Source organism: Octopus bimaculoides, chromosome 9 (assembly GCF_001194135.2).
Source record: "Octopus bimaculoides isolate UCB-OBI-ISO-001 chromosome 9, ASM119413v2, whole genome shotgun sequence".
Taxonomy (NCBI): domain Eukaryota; kingdom Metazoa; phylum Mollusca; class Cephalopoda; order Octopoda; family Octopodidae; genus Octopus; species Octopus bimaculoides.
The window spans coordinates 89,609,791-89,625,224 of NC_068989.1; the positions used below are offsets into that span (position 1 = coordinate 89,609,791).

General features: G+C 39.2%; 1 protein-coding gene across 1 annotated transcript in view; it reads right to left on the reverse strand.

The window, feature by feature from the left end:
* The window catches only part of LOC106877653 (sentrin-specific protease 1), a 23,756-nt gene extending 9,593 nt beyond the window's left edge, over nt 1-14,163 (reverse strand). The window contains exons 1-7 of the mRNA XM_014926599.2: nt 13,210-14,163; nt 10,848-10,942; nt 8,187-8,377; nt 6,763-6,856; nt 4,437-4,499; nt 2,833-2,917; nt 1,958-1,990 (exon numbers count right to left, since the gene is read on the reverse strand). Of these exons, the coding sequence (XP_014782085.2) occupies nt 1,958-1,990; nt 2,833-2,917; nt 4,437-4,499; nt 6,763-6,856; nt 8,187-8,377; nt 10,848-10,942; nt 13,210-13,536 (888 nt within the window). The 5' untranslated portion in view covers nt 13,537-14,163. The remainder of the gene's footprint in view (nt 1-1,957; nt 1,991-2,832; nt 2,918-4,436; nt 4,500-6,762; nt 6,857-8,186; nt 8,378-10,847; nt 10,943-13,209) is intronic.
* Between the last annotated feature and the right edge of the window lie 1,271 nt (nt 14,164-15,434).

Below are 15,434 nucleotides of genomic sequence, written 5' to 3' on the forward strand. Positions count from 1 at the left end.
GCGTGTGTGTGTGTGTGTGTGTGTGTGTGTGTTTCCAGTGTTTTAAATCCAGATTTTGTCCACGTTAATGGGGATAGCCGGATCTACCTCAATGCCATCTTCTAAGTGTTTCATCAAGAGACCTCTAAGTGTCATCATAATTATCACAATTTAACATCTGCTCCTCATACTGACACAGGTTGATCTTGTGTGTTGCCAGTATAGGAATCAGTCTATCATTTAGGAGGTCAGTTCACAGGAGGAGGAAGTATTTGAGAAGCTGGAAAGGTGATTATATGCTAGGAACAAGCAGAGATAGAGGTGTCTTGCTATAGTGAAGACACATGGCTAACCTGCATTTTTATAAGGGTGAATGGATGTATCTGGGAAAAGGTGAGATGGTAGTGATGGGGTGTCAGAGTAAAACCCATCATTTCATTACCAACGGGACTGAAACCGGCTCTGGCTCTGGGTACAAATGTCTTGTTTTCATAAGTTTTGTATTAAAATCTTCCACCAAACCTTAATCACAATTTATGTTCCTAACACCAGCTTAATGATAATTAAGTTATTTTACTAAATTCTTTGTTATATTTAAAATTAATTGAAAGAAACACAGAGCATCTCAACAGAAATATGGTAATAAAAAGGTTAACAAATGATTAATTTAACCCTTTTGATACCAACCTAGCTGAAACCACCTCTGGCTCTATACTACAAATATCTTGTTTTCATGAGTTTTGAATTAAAATCTTCCACCAAACCTGAGTCACAATTTATGTTCCTAACACTAGCTTAATGGTAATTAAGTTATTTTACTAAATTCTTTGTTATATTTAAAATTAATTGAAAGAAACACAGAGCATCTCAAAATAAATGCAGTAACGAAAGGGTTAAGAGGCAAGAGATGATACATGCAGTGGATCAGAAGAGGGAGGCGAGGCAGTTATAAGAGTGTGGGGGGAGGGTGTTGGATGGTTAGAGATGAGAGAAAAGATGAATGCCGTGAGCAGTTCTCTGAATGTGTTATTTATATACGACTAATGTAGTTCCTTGTAGGAGTCATATTTTGTTGTTGGTGTTTAAACCCTGATTAGCACTTAAAAGGCCTCCAACCATAACCATTCCATAGGAGTACACAGTCCAGTGCAGTGGTTCACTCAACCTTTTTAATGTCCGGGGCTGATCCAAAACCTGGATCTTTTTAGGGATCTCCACCAACAGAAGTAGGACACAAGTCAAATAAAGAAAAACATTATATCTATAGGTGCAGGAGTGGCTGTGTGGTAAGAAGTTTGCTTCCCAACCACATAGTTCCAGGTTCAGTCTCACTGCATGGCACCTTGGGCAAGTGTCTTCTACTATAGCCTCGGACCAACCAAAGCCTTGTGAGCGGTTTTGGTAGATAGAAACTGAAAGAAGCCCACCGTGTGTGTGTGTGTGTCTATGTCGACTGTCATTTGACAACCGGTGTTGGTGTGTTTACAACCCTGTAACTTAGCAGTTTGGTAAAAGAGACCAATAGAATAAGTACTAGGCTTTCAAAGAATAAGTCCTGGGGTCAATTTGTTCTCCAGCATGGCCACAGTCAAATGACTGAAACAAGTAAAAGAATAAAAGAATAGAGGGAAAACCATCAAGGGCCTCTGGAAGGATGCTTAAGGACCACATGTAGCCTTGTGGGGGGGACACCTCAGCTGAGAACTGCTGGTCTAGTGTATCGTTCCATTTACAGGACAGTAGGATGTAGTTTGAGAGATTTGGCTATTTTTAGCAAGTCAAGCAACAGCATAGTGGCTCCGTTCTTGGTTGATGGTCAGAATTTATGTACATGACGTCAGACAATGGTGGAGTGTGACATTAACACCATGCTGGCAGTAGAGTGGTCCAACAAAGGATGGGGATAATTATGTATATGTATGTGTATGTGCCCACATTTATAGAAACGTGTGTGTGTGTATAAGAAATCAAGTGTTACCTCTAACTGGACTCTATGTTCCCGAGATTTCCTCTAATGGTCAGGAGAGAAAAGAGAAAAGAAAAAAAAAGAGATATTAGCACCATAAACACACAGCACACATACATCCACACACCATATTCTTAATATATATATATATATATATATATATATATATATATATATATATATATATATATATATATATATACATACACACACACAAACATACATACATACATACATACACACCATATTTTATACATATATATATATATAAAAAATATGGTGTGTATATATATATATATATATATATATATATATATACCTACATACACACACCATATTTTATATATATATATCTCAAAAGATTTATTTAAAAATACATCATAAATGTAACTTCTCATAAAGATCACATCACACTAATGCCTACCTTACAACATCCATTACCACATCATACACTAACACAAAACTGTATACACCAGACCACACACACACACACACAGTGGGTGAAACCAAAATTGTTCAATTTGGATCATATCTAGTTCTTAAATGTATTGTTGCATATGAAGTCTCTGTCAATACAAGACTACACTCGGACACCTCACAATCAGACACAACTACACTCGGACATCTTACTATCAATCAAACAACTACACTCGGACGTCTTACAATTAATCAGACACAACTTCACTCGGACATCTGACAATTAATTATAAATCAAAAAGGCCCCAATAACCATGGCCTTTGATCAGATGTCTGCTCAATCAGAGCTGAGCTGTGAATTCAATGTATACAGAGACATAACTATCACACACACACACATACATATGTTCCACACTTCAGCTACACGCTGTACACCATACATATCACTGTCTACCACACAGTACACTCACCTGTTCTTCTAAAGATTTCACCTTCAGTTGCTCTTCTACTATTTTCTTTTTCCTCTCCAGATTTGAAGCAGAGAATTTTGAGACCCTGCCATAACACAACAAAGAATATATTTTAGTTTGTTCACAAACAACACATTGAAATTTGAAGACTTTAACACTTTAACCTTCAGATTACTTTGGTCAAATGTAATTCTTATTTATTCACGTGGTTTTGAATTAATCCTGCATTATCTTCAAGATTTTGGAGATGTGATTGTTTTTAGAATGGCATTGTAGAGCAGATGTGGAAGACCACATCCAGCTGGTTCAAATGCTAAAGGGTTAAGGTGTGAAATTTGGCCATTACACACCTTCCCCCCACTTCCACAACCACGTGCATGCACACATATACACATCATCATCGTTTAACGTCCGCTTTCCATGCTAGCATGGGTCGGACGATTTGACTGATGACTGGTGAACCAGATGGCTACACCAGGCTCCAATATAAAAATGCTAATTAATAATTATGATTGTTATCAATATTTTCTCTGAGTGGTTGGTGTTAGGAAGGGCATCCAGCTGTAGAAACTCTGCCAAATTTAGATTGGAGCCTGGTGTTGCCATCCGGTTTCACCAGTCCTCTGTCAAATCGTCCAACCCATGCTAGCATGGAAAGCAGACGTTAAACGATGATGATGATGATGATGATGATGATTAACCTCAAGCATAAATTTGTAGATGATGATAGATGGAGAGATGATCACCTGAACACACACACACAATAGCATTCTGTCTTTCGAATCCACTCCCAGAACTTTGGGTTGGCCCAGGGCTGTAGTAGAAGGCACTTGCTCAAGTAGTTCTTGCAGTGTGACTGACCAAGACAGCATGGCTGGTAATCAGGCATCTTAACCTCACAGCCAAGCCTGTGCACATGTGTGTAGCATTTTAATATTTTACACCCATCTTTTCACATTCTTGGTTCAGGGTTTCTTGTTAGTGGAGCAACTAAGGTTACGGCTGGACGATGAAAAGTTCTGTATAAGAAATTCATGCATCAACTGCCCTTTCCTCAGCTGTGAGGCATATCCACCACAAGGTTCAATCCTTGTTGCAGTTGATGGCTTGTGTGCTTCAATGACCCTGAGGGCTCTGTCAGTGGAGCGCAAGTTCCTGTACGGCTTCTCATGCTGGACAGGTCAAAAGATAGAGGCCACACTTATATGAAGCACCTCTTATCAGAGGTAAAAATGGGTTTGCATAGGGCCAACACCTCTACCGAGAAAAATGCCAAGTGACAGAAGCATCAATGATAATCAAAACCAATCAGACCTGGAAGAGGAAGGCCTTCCCTTTCGGGAATATATGGTGAAGAGTAACACAATCAAAAAGAAACAAATAGGGATCTAACTGGAGAGAAGCAAGAAAGACAGCCCAGAGCTGGCAGAGTTGGGAACAAGAGAGAAAAGTCATCAAGGACCTGGGTTTTAAAGGGGTGAAGTGATTAATTAATTAAAAACTGATTACACACACATATATACAGAGGTAGTAGCATGAAGGGCAATAAGGATAAAGTAGCAAAAATGGTAAAATGGAATCACAAGAAAGACTCTGCTACTCACAGCTCCTCCATCCAATGTTCGTTTAGAAGTTTAATTGCTTTCATGTTTGCAGCTGATGAAGTACTAAATGGATAAAAAAATAAAAGAAGAAAAAACATTCTTTCAAAAATTAAAAAGAAGACAATGCACAAAGAAATATAAATAAGTTGTAGCTAAATAAGCTAATTAAGGTGGCAGGCAAAACTTAAAGTTCCAATCAACATGTTTGGAATAAGTTCTACTCGATTCTCAGTTTTAAGTTTTCTCCATTGTCAACAAATGTTCTGTTGATACTCTTTGAAAACGAAAACTGCAATTTAAGATTTAATTTAAATTTTAAGAAATATAAAACAAATAAATGAATGAATGAACGTGAGGCAGTAGAGCAATAAACTGACACTGTCAGTCATGATGACGTGGAATCCAGTTGACCTGATCAAGAGATCAGCCTGCTTGTGAAATGAACATGCAAGTGGCTGAGTACTCCACAGACACATGTACACTTAATGTAGTTCTCAGGGAGATTCAGTATGACAGAGTGTGACAAGGCTGGCCTTTTGAAATTCATTTTTGCCATGTGAAGGCTCATGGCTCAGTGGTTAGAGCATCGAGCTTACGATCGTGAGGTTGTGAGTTCGATTCCCGGACTGGGCAGCATATTATGTTCTTGAGGAAGACACTTTATTTCACATTGCTCCAGTTTATTCAGCTGTAGAAATGAGTTGCGACATCACTGATGCCAAGCTGTATCGGCCCCTTTGCCTTTCCCTTGGATGACATCAGTGACGTGCAAAGGAGAGACTGGTATGCTGGTCTTCCATAAATAATCTAGCCTGGACTTGTGCCTGGGAGGGGAACTTTCTAGGTGCAATCCCATGGTCAGTCGTGACCGAAGGGGTCTCCTCCTAATCATTTTTGCCAGTTGAGTGAACTGGAGCAACGTGAAATAAAGTGTCTTGCTCAAGGACACAACACGCTGCTTGGAACTGAACTCATGACCCAACAATCACAAGCCAAATACACAAACCTCTAAGCCACGTGCCTCCACCTGGTGTTAGAGCAACAGATTAACACCCACATAGCAATGTATTCAAATATGACAGAGTAGACATCACAACAGTCACTCTTATTGGACTTCTAAGCCACAAACAGAAGACTTTTTTAGTATTCGGGACAAATTACAGGTAAATAAAATTTGTGATAGTCTTATTTGGCCTGAGTAAAATAATGAATCTTTAACTTTACATATTCAGAAATGTAACAAAGTGTTACTGTATCTCCTGCGTCAGTAGTGATGGATTTTGACTTAGCATAACAGAGAGTACATGCAACTGATAAAGCACAAAAAAGCAGAAAAGCACATCTATCATTCTGACCACCACTACTGGATGATTTCCACTTGCTACTCATACATTTGTGTTCTTAAACATAGTGCGTCCATAAGATATATATTATCTCTGAATGGTTTTGCATGATGTGTTTGCCTTAAGTATGATACACACATGGCTATTTTAATCTAATACTGCTTCTACTGCACATATCAGATTACTATATTTCTGTTCTATATTTAAAAGATGAGAAATTATGTACATTATTTACATTTGATAGATATTTGACAGGCATATGGCATAGTGGTTAAGAGCACAGGCTACTAGCCCCAAGATTCCGAATTCGATTCCAGGCAGCAACCTGAACAACAATAATAATAATAATAATAATAATAATAATAACATAGAAAAATACATTAGGAATGAGAATCCAGGTTCAAAACTTCCCCAAGACACCTGATGAAGGCTGGAGGGTGTATCAGCTGAAACATTGTGTTAACAACAAACAAGATGAGGACAAATATCCATTAAATGTAAATAAGTTACTTATATTTCTGCTGAAATACACTACTTTTGTTCCAATAAAATGAAGAATTTGCTAAAATATTTTTATCATGATTAACCCTGGTATTTTTGAACATCAATTAACACGAAATTTTGATGTTTAGTTTTAATTTGCATCAATTTAAAACAGGAGGTATGCATCATAAAACTCAAACACCCATCACCCCCACCACCACCACTGCTTTTGCTATCACTATTATTACCACAACTTTTTCTACAGCTAACACCATGATATAAACTACCACGACTGCTACCTGTATTATTTCAAACGAAATGGACCGGACCAATCCAAGAACAAGAGTTAAAAGTCTTCAACAAAAACACAGCACAATGCTGGTAGGAGGACTTGAACCAGTGACCCCCACATTAAGTGGGAGGAGTCAACACCCTCCTCTCTATCAGCTACTAAAATTCTCCACATCCAATACAAAGCTCGTTTAAAGTAACAACATTACCTTAATTGGTCAGATGATTCTTTTGAAGATGTTTTCTCTCCTGAAGATGAGTTTGTATCCTGACAAGCTGAGGAGTTCTCAAAATTATGTTCACCTGGCAAAGAAGAAAAGCCCCAAAACAGGGAGCTTCGTTAGTACTATGTCATCATCATCAGCTTCTATATCACCACACTTGCTGTCACAAGCGGATCTGCATCATTACGCTGCTATCAGATACTCACATGCACACAGCATTAAAAAAAATACAAATGGATTTCTAACATTGTCACAATGCATATCATCATCATCGTTTAACACCACTTTTCTATGTTCTCATGGGTCAGATGAAATTCATTTTCTACAGCCAGATGCACTCCCTGTTGCTGACCCTCACTTGTTTCCAAATAAGGTGATATTTTCCAATTGAAGACGAGAAACAAACAACATCACTTATACGATGGTGGTGCCCATCTACGACCATCATGTCATCAAAACAAGGATACACACACACACACAATGGACTTCTTTCAGTTTCAGTCAAACACATCCACTCACAAGGGCTTGTTTAGCCCAGGGCTACAGCAGAAAGTTGAAGACACTTGTCCAAGGTGGGGGCTGAACCCAAAACCACATGGTTGGGAAGCAAGCTTCTTAACCTCACAGCCACGCCTGCACTTATATTGGTTTCAAATTTTGGCACAAGGCCAGCAATTCCAAGCAGGAGATAGGTTGAATATATCAACACCAGTGATAACTGGTATTTATTGGTTCTAAAAGGATTTAATGACGAAGTCAACCTCAGGGGAATCTGCTCGAACCTATTCTAACACATCTTTACACACTTTCAAAACAATGCATCAACATGGAGTGGCTGTGTGGTAAGTAGCTTGCTTACCAACCACACGGTTCTGGGTTCAGTCCCACTGCATGGCACCTTGGGTAAGTGTCTTCTACTATAGCCTCAGGCCAACCAAAGCTTTGTGAGTGGATTTGGTAGACGGAAACTGTAAGAAGACCGTCGTATATATGTATGTATGTGTGTGTGTGTGTGTGTGTGTATATATATATGTGTGTGTGTGTGTGTGTGTGTGTGTGTGTGTGTGTGTGTGTGTGTATATGTGTGTGTGCGTGTGTATGTGTTTGTCCCCCCCAACATCGCTTCATAACCAATGCTGGTGTGCTTACGTCCCTGTAACTTAGCAGTTCGGCAAAAGAAACAGATAGAATAAGTACTAGGCTTACAAAGAATAAGTCCTGGGGTCAGTTTGTTTGACTAAAGGCGGTGCTCCAGCATGGCCACAGTCAAATGACTGAAACAAGCAAAAGAGTATAATTTCAAACCCATACATACATACTCATGAAAACAGACACACACACACACTCACTTCCACGTTAACTCCACTCCAAACATGCACGCAAAGAGGAAGAGTAAGAACTCCACTTACTGTGTTGAGAAGTGTCAGTGTCTGAGAAACTAAGCCGTTTCTGTGATGATGGCAAGTCTGAAAGTGACCGTTCTTGGTCACTGTCACAGGTCACTATGGTAGGGCGATGGAGCTGAATGACAGAGGCCACATCTCGAACAGTTGGAACATTACTTGACCGTTCACTGGTCGATGAACTACTTTTCTGACACCTGAAAACAAAAATATAGAGATATAAATGCAGGGGAGAAGGCAAGTCAATTACATTGACCCCAGGACGTGACTGGTACTTGATTTTATGAAACCTGAAAAGATGAAAGGCAATGCCAATCTTGGCAGGATTTAGTACATGGTCAGAATAATAATAATAATAACAATAATAATAATAACCATCATCATCATCGTTTAACGTCCCTTTTCCATGCTGGCATGGGTTGGACAGTTTGACTGGGGACTAGCAAGCCAGGAGGCTGCACCAGGCTCCAATCTGATCTGGCAAAGTTTCTACAGCTGGATGCCCTTCCTAACGTCAACCACTCTGAGAGTGTAGTGGGTTCTCTTTATGTACCACCAGTATGGGAACCAGTCAGGCGACACTGGCATCAACCCACACTCGTATGGTGCTTATTATGTGCCACCAGCTCAGGTGCCAGTCAGGCAACACTGGCATCGGCTATAACTACGATTTCACTTGACTGATCAGGTCTTCTCAAGCACAGCATATCGTCCGAATAATAATCCTTTCTACTAAAGGCACAAAGTCTGACATTTAGGGAGAAGGGGCTAGTCAGTTACATCAACCCCACAAAGTTAACCTCAGCAAGATTTGAACTAAGAAACTACAATCTTACAATCAGGAGTTTAATGTCCCAACCACTAAGTCATGCACCTTTACAAGAGGATTCTATTGGTCCCAGTACTAAAACTCCAACCACAAGATCCAGTCCTTGCTGCAATGTGGTAGCTTGTGTGTCTCAAGTGATCTTAAGAAGTATACCGGCAGAGCACAAGCTCCTGGTAGGGCTTCTCATGCTTGACATGGTCAAAAGACAGAGGCCAGACTTATATGGACCACCTCTTCCTAGAGGTAAGAATGGGTTTGCATAGGACCAACACGCGTATGCAGAAAAAAACCCCACAAAGTTACAAAAGCATTGATGACAATACAAAACCAACAAGGGAGAGGAAGGCAGTCTTCCCTCAGAGAAACATGACTTGCAAAATCTGAAAGGAAAAAGTAGGGATCCAAATGGAGAGAAGCAGGAAAGAGAGCCCAGAGCCTATGGCTTATGTCCCATAGGGAGTGAAAGGCTTAATAATAATAAGAGCCCTCAGAGAGTGCAAACCTCTGCCAAGGCAACACCAAAGTCCTCTCAATGATTAGCCAGAGATGATTTTTAAGATGAGAATATCTGAAATAAACTCGACTGCTCTCACAAACGAGAATACTAGAAATGAACTCGACTGCTCTCAAAAATTAAGTAAAACAAAACAGAAAAAATAATCTAGAATCCTTGTCTGGTACTGGATCATTCCCCAAATCTAACCAGTTTGTGTCAGCCAAACATCCCTGAAAGTTTCATCCAAATCCATCCAGCGGTTCTTGAGATATCTTGTCCACGGACAAACAGAACTGAAAATAATAGCTCCACCTTCGCTAAGGTAGAGGTAATAATGAAATTACTGTGTATAGTGCTCAGGTGTATTACATCTCATCAAAGATGCATGTACAGTACATAGAATCATGTACAAAAGTCAGGAAAGGGAACAGTGTATGAGTCATGATATACAGGTGTGCATGCGTATGGAGGGGGGAAGATATCTGGTGTAGTGTTGGTGAATTTCAGGAAGCAGTGAGGTTTTAAAGGATGCAATGTCTCAGTAACTAACAACTGATGCAGGTAGTCTGTTCCATGCTTCAGTAACTCTGAGTGTGAAAAAAAATGTTTCTGAAAGTCATGGGAGCTGTGCTGTTTCCTGACTTTGTAGCCATGCCTACATGTGTTAGACACACAGAGCTCAAAAAGGTGCTCAAGGTGGTTGTTGATGCAATGGTTAATAATTTTGTGGGTGTTTACCAAGTACCAAGTCAGTTGCCAGACGTCGGAGCTTCAAGAGGCTCAGAGTTTGGCAGATGCCTGATGGAGGGTATTTGCTTGGTTAAGTAAAGTGAAAAAGTACTCGGACTTAGAATGTAAAAAACTGGATTGAAGTACTGCAAAGCATTTTGTCTGTGGCTAGAAAAGAAGGCAACCACATCCACTCACAGGGCTTTGGTTGGCCCACGGCTATAGTAGAAAGTTGAAGACACTTGTCCAAGGTGGGGCTGAACCCAAAACCACAAGGTTGGGAAGCAAGCTTCTTAACCTCACAGTGGAGTTAACATTTGTAAGTTAATATGGAAGAGAGAGAGAGAGAGTGTGTGTGTGTGTGTGTGTTCACGAGTAAGTATGTGTGGGTTTGAAATTATGTTAATGCGTTGTTTTGAAAATGTGTAAAGATGTGTCACAGTATAGGTTCAAGAGCAGATTCCACAGAAGTCGACTTTGTAATTAAAACCTTATGGGGATCGATATATTAATGTCCCAATTCGTGAACAAAACAACAGAAAGCAAATCAATGACAAAAAGGTGAATGCAGATTAAACTGAAGAGAAGTCAACGAATCCATAAAGATACTCACTGAAACAACGAGGTGGTAGACGTGTCCGGATAGTTAGCACTGGTACACTGTCTCAATAGCTGTGCATAGCGTTCTTTCTCTTCTAATCGGATGTACTGAAACAGACCAGATACATTTGTCTGTATAAATAAATATACACCGTAAAAACCCGGGGTAATTTACGCATTTTCTTTTCTCGCAAAAATAAAAACAAACGGCATTCTTTCCATATAAATATTTTATGTCATACCTTCCCAGCTGTCTTTGATGGCGATTCGGTGAAATCCGTCGTAAAAAGGCTTTATGCATTTATTTTTTGTTTTGATGTACCACCCACGCTTTGATGTTCAAAGACCGACTTTCATTCTCTTGACAGCTACCGTCACCGACACACAGACAAACACACACACAGTCATTCACACACACAATAAACCATAGACACACACAATAAACCATAGACACACACATACACAAATGTATTTTTTTTACTAATGTTATAATTAATTTTTATGTAATTGTTTTTACGAATCGTATGTCATTTTTTTTATATATATATTTTTATAATTTTTTGTCTTGTTTCTTGAACCTTTCATACATACATACATACATGATGGGTTCTCCATCGGTTTCGACGATGAGCATTCAGTGGTTCGATCAAATGAATTACCTACTCAATGAAATTAACACGTAAGTGGCTGAGTATTCCATAAATACGTGTACCCATAATGTAATTCTCAGACAGAATCAGCATGACACAATGTATGACAAGGCTGTGCCTTTGAAATAGATACATCCACGAACACAGCGTCTGGGGTTCGTTCCTCTCTCATGTCAGCAATTTTCTTTCTGAATTAAATGAAAATCACTCATCTTTTTTTTTTGTTTTTATTTATTTTTACGATTCATTTAATGTGTTTCTAGAAACCATCATGTGTGTGTGGGGTGTGTGTGTATGTATGTATATATGTGTATGAAAGGATAACTGTATGTATGAATGTATGTGTGTGGATAACTGTGTGTGAATGACTATATGTGTTTGACTGTCTGTGTGTGAATGTGTCGGTGACGGTAGCTGTCAAGAGAATGAAAGTCGGTCTTGAACACCAAAGTGTGGGTGGTATATCAAAACAAAAAATAAATACCGTAAATCCTCGAGTATAATCCGCATTTTTTACCCAAAATTTAAAGGTCAAAATCCCTAGTGCGTTCTATATATGAGGTTAAAAATGAAAAATATTTTCTAAGCAATGTCCGAGTCTCTTTTTGCTGTCCGGCAATGTTTATTCAGACGCATTTTGTGATGTCGGGCTTGTAACTGATAGTGATAAATATGTAAAAGCAATTTACTTAATATTTATTTTTCACCGACGTTATTACTGTTATTTCTTTATTTTCTGCAAACAAAGTGCACAAAAAAGCTACACGTTTGCATTGTTATATATACAATAATAATAAAGGACGTTACCGTATACATGTTTACAAACCAAGGACGTTATATAGACCTCCTTGACTCAAGTTAGAGAAGGGGTGCGTATTATACACAAGGTTTAGGTTTTTCAGAGGTACAACCCCCTAAAAATCCCCTGCCTATTATACTCAAGGATTTACGGTACATAAAGTCTTTTTACGGATTTTACCGAACACGGCATCAAAACAGCTGGGAAGGAATGACAGATAAAATATTTATATCGAAAGAATGCCAAATAAATTTTAGGGGTGTGTAAATTACATAAGTAGATCGTTTCCAGAATTTTTTTTTTTTTTTATTTAGAAATTTCTGTTGTTGAAAAAAAGACATACAAAACGTAAACATTCGTACTGGAATTTGACTCATTTAATGTCAGAATAGGTTTTTACAGAAAAAAATAATGACTTAAATATGCATAATGAAGTTGACTTTTATTTAAGCTGGACGGTATAATGTTTACTTTTTGTGTATAACTTTACTAAAACCATTAAATGGCTAACTACTTTTTCCAGGCCATATTATTATAAACAACACAAAACACTTTGTAATTTAATAGTTTTTAGTGTGATACCTGTTAAACAGAAATTATTTTTATTTTATGAAAATTTAATAAAATTGAATCATAAATAAGTGAAATTAAGCTAAATACAACTAAATTGAAAACCTTTTCTTTCTGGCCATATAGGCAATTCTGAAAACTTTTGGGTGCAAATTTTACACAAGTAGAAACTTTTTCTTAACAAATTTTATCCTGAAAAATCACCAGCGTAAATTCATGGTATTTGGACAATTTGCTAACTTTAAACTAAGGAACAATTCCTCCATTTCTTCTGACTATTATTATTATTATTATTATTATTACCAATATACTATTCTGTGCACTACCCAAAAACACTTTATTCCTATACAACATACCTCTTCAGCAGTGGATCTTTGTTGCTTGGACATTGGTCTGCAGATATCTGTATGTTGCCATGGCTTGCTGGGTATACTGTACAGTTTGCTGCGAGTTAGCACCAATGGACTAGAGACTCTCTGGCCTCCATTTAATCTGGCAGGGTGCTGGAAGTATTTCCGTAATTGAACAGGTTTCTGAAATGCTGAAATGACAATTGTACAAGCAGTAGTAGTAGTAATAATGATGATGGTGGTTGTGGTAGTAGTAGCAATTTCTTTTATTGCTGGTGACATGTATAAAGCACCCAGTACACTCTTTACAGTGGTTGCTGTTAGGAAGGACATCTGGCCGTAGAAACGATGCCAAAATAGACAACTGGAGCATGATGCAATTCTCTGGTTTGCCAGCTCCTGTCAAACTGTCCAACCCATGCCAGCATTGAAAATGGATGTTAAATGATGATGCATGGCCATAGTCTAATGACTGAAACAAGTAAAAGAAATAAAATATAGAGCATCTCATCTCCAACAAAAAACACCCACATCTCAGCCTACCATTTTAGATTAGGAAAAAACACATTGGATAAAGCAGCTCAAACAATAACCCCAAAAAAATGGACTGGTCCCAACTGGAATGGCTTTCCTCATAGGTTGACTGGATCAGGACTGACCTAGAGTTAACCAGTAAAAAATAACACATCCAGCATCCTTATTTAACATCCACTTTTCTATGCGTGCATGGGTCAGATAGAAATTTGTTCAAGCAAATTTTCTATGGCTGGATGCCCTTCCTGTTGCTAACCCCCGTTTCCAAGTAAGCTTAATATTTTCCTTATGGCCAGACATTCTCAATATATATTGGAAATGAATGATGCTGCTTGTATAACAATGACACTCATTTACAACTATCATGACCTTCGAACGTTGGGCCTCACAGAGGCAATGACGAATGACCGAGACCTCTGGAGGTATGCTGTGACTGAGAAGACATCATCATCATCATCATCATCATCATCGTTTAGCATCCGCTTTCCATGCTAGCATGGGTTGGACGATTTGACTGAGGACTGGTGAAACCAGATGGCTACACCAGGCTCCAATTTGATTTGGCAGAGTTTCTACAGCTGGATGCTCTTCCTAATGCCAACCACTCCGAGAGTGTAGTGGGTGCTTTTACGTGTCACCTGCACGAAGGCCAGTCAGGCGATACTGGCAACGGCCACGCTCGAAATGGTGTCTTTTATGTGTCACCCGCACAAGAGCCAGTCCAGGGGCACTGGTAACGATCTCGCTCGAAAATCCTTACACATGTCACGGGCACAAGTGCCAGAAAGGCGACAAGACCCGGCAAATAAAGTGAGTTCACAGCTGTAACCTACATCAGTGTCGCATAACCAGCCTCACTCAAAAGTACCGTGGATCGTGGGACGACACACCGTGCTTGAGGAGACCTATTGTGACAAGTAAAATCAAAATCAAGTGTAAATTGTAGTTGTGATCCCCAGTGGCACATAAAAAGCACCATCCAAATGTGGCCAATGCTAGCGCCACCTTGACTGGCTTCCATGCTGGTGACGTAAAAAGCACCAACCAACCGTGGTCGTTGCCAGCCCCCTCTGGCCCCTGTGTCGGTGGCATCCAGCTGTAGAAACACTGCCAGATCAGACTAGAGCCTGGTGCATCCTCCTGGCTTCCCAGATCCCAGTCAAGCCATCCGACCCATGCCAGCACAGAAAACAGACGTTAAACGATGATGATGATGTGATGTCAAGACAAGGACACACACATATTCATGTATGTGTGTGTGTGTGTGTGTGTGTGTATATGTGTATATATATATATATATATATATATATATGATGGGCTTCTTTCAGTTTCTTTCTACTAAATCTAATGAAAGCACATGGCTTAGAAGTTAGGGTATTTGGTTCATGTTCAGCAGGTTGTGAGTTCAATTCCCAGAGGCGTCTCGTGTCCTTAAGCAAGACACTTTATTTCATGTTGCTCCAGTTCACTCAGCTGACAAAAATGAGTTGTACCTGTAATTCAAAAGGGCCAGTCTTCTCACATTGTGTCATGCTGAATCTCCCTGAAAACTACACTAATGGTATGCGTGTCTGTGGAGTGCTCAGCCACTTGCACACTAAATTCACAAGCAGGCTGTTCCATTGATGGGATTAACCATCAGAGTGCCAGTTTTTTTTTTTTTTTATCTACTAAATCCACTCACAAGGCTTTGGTCA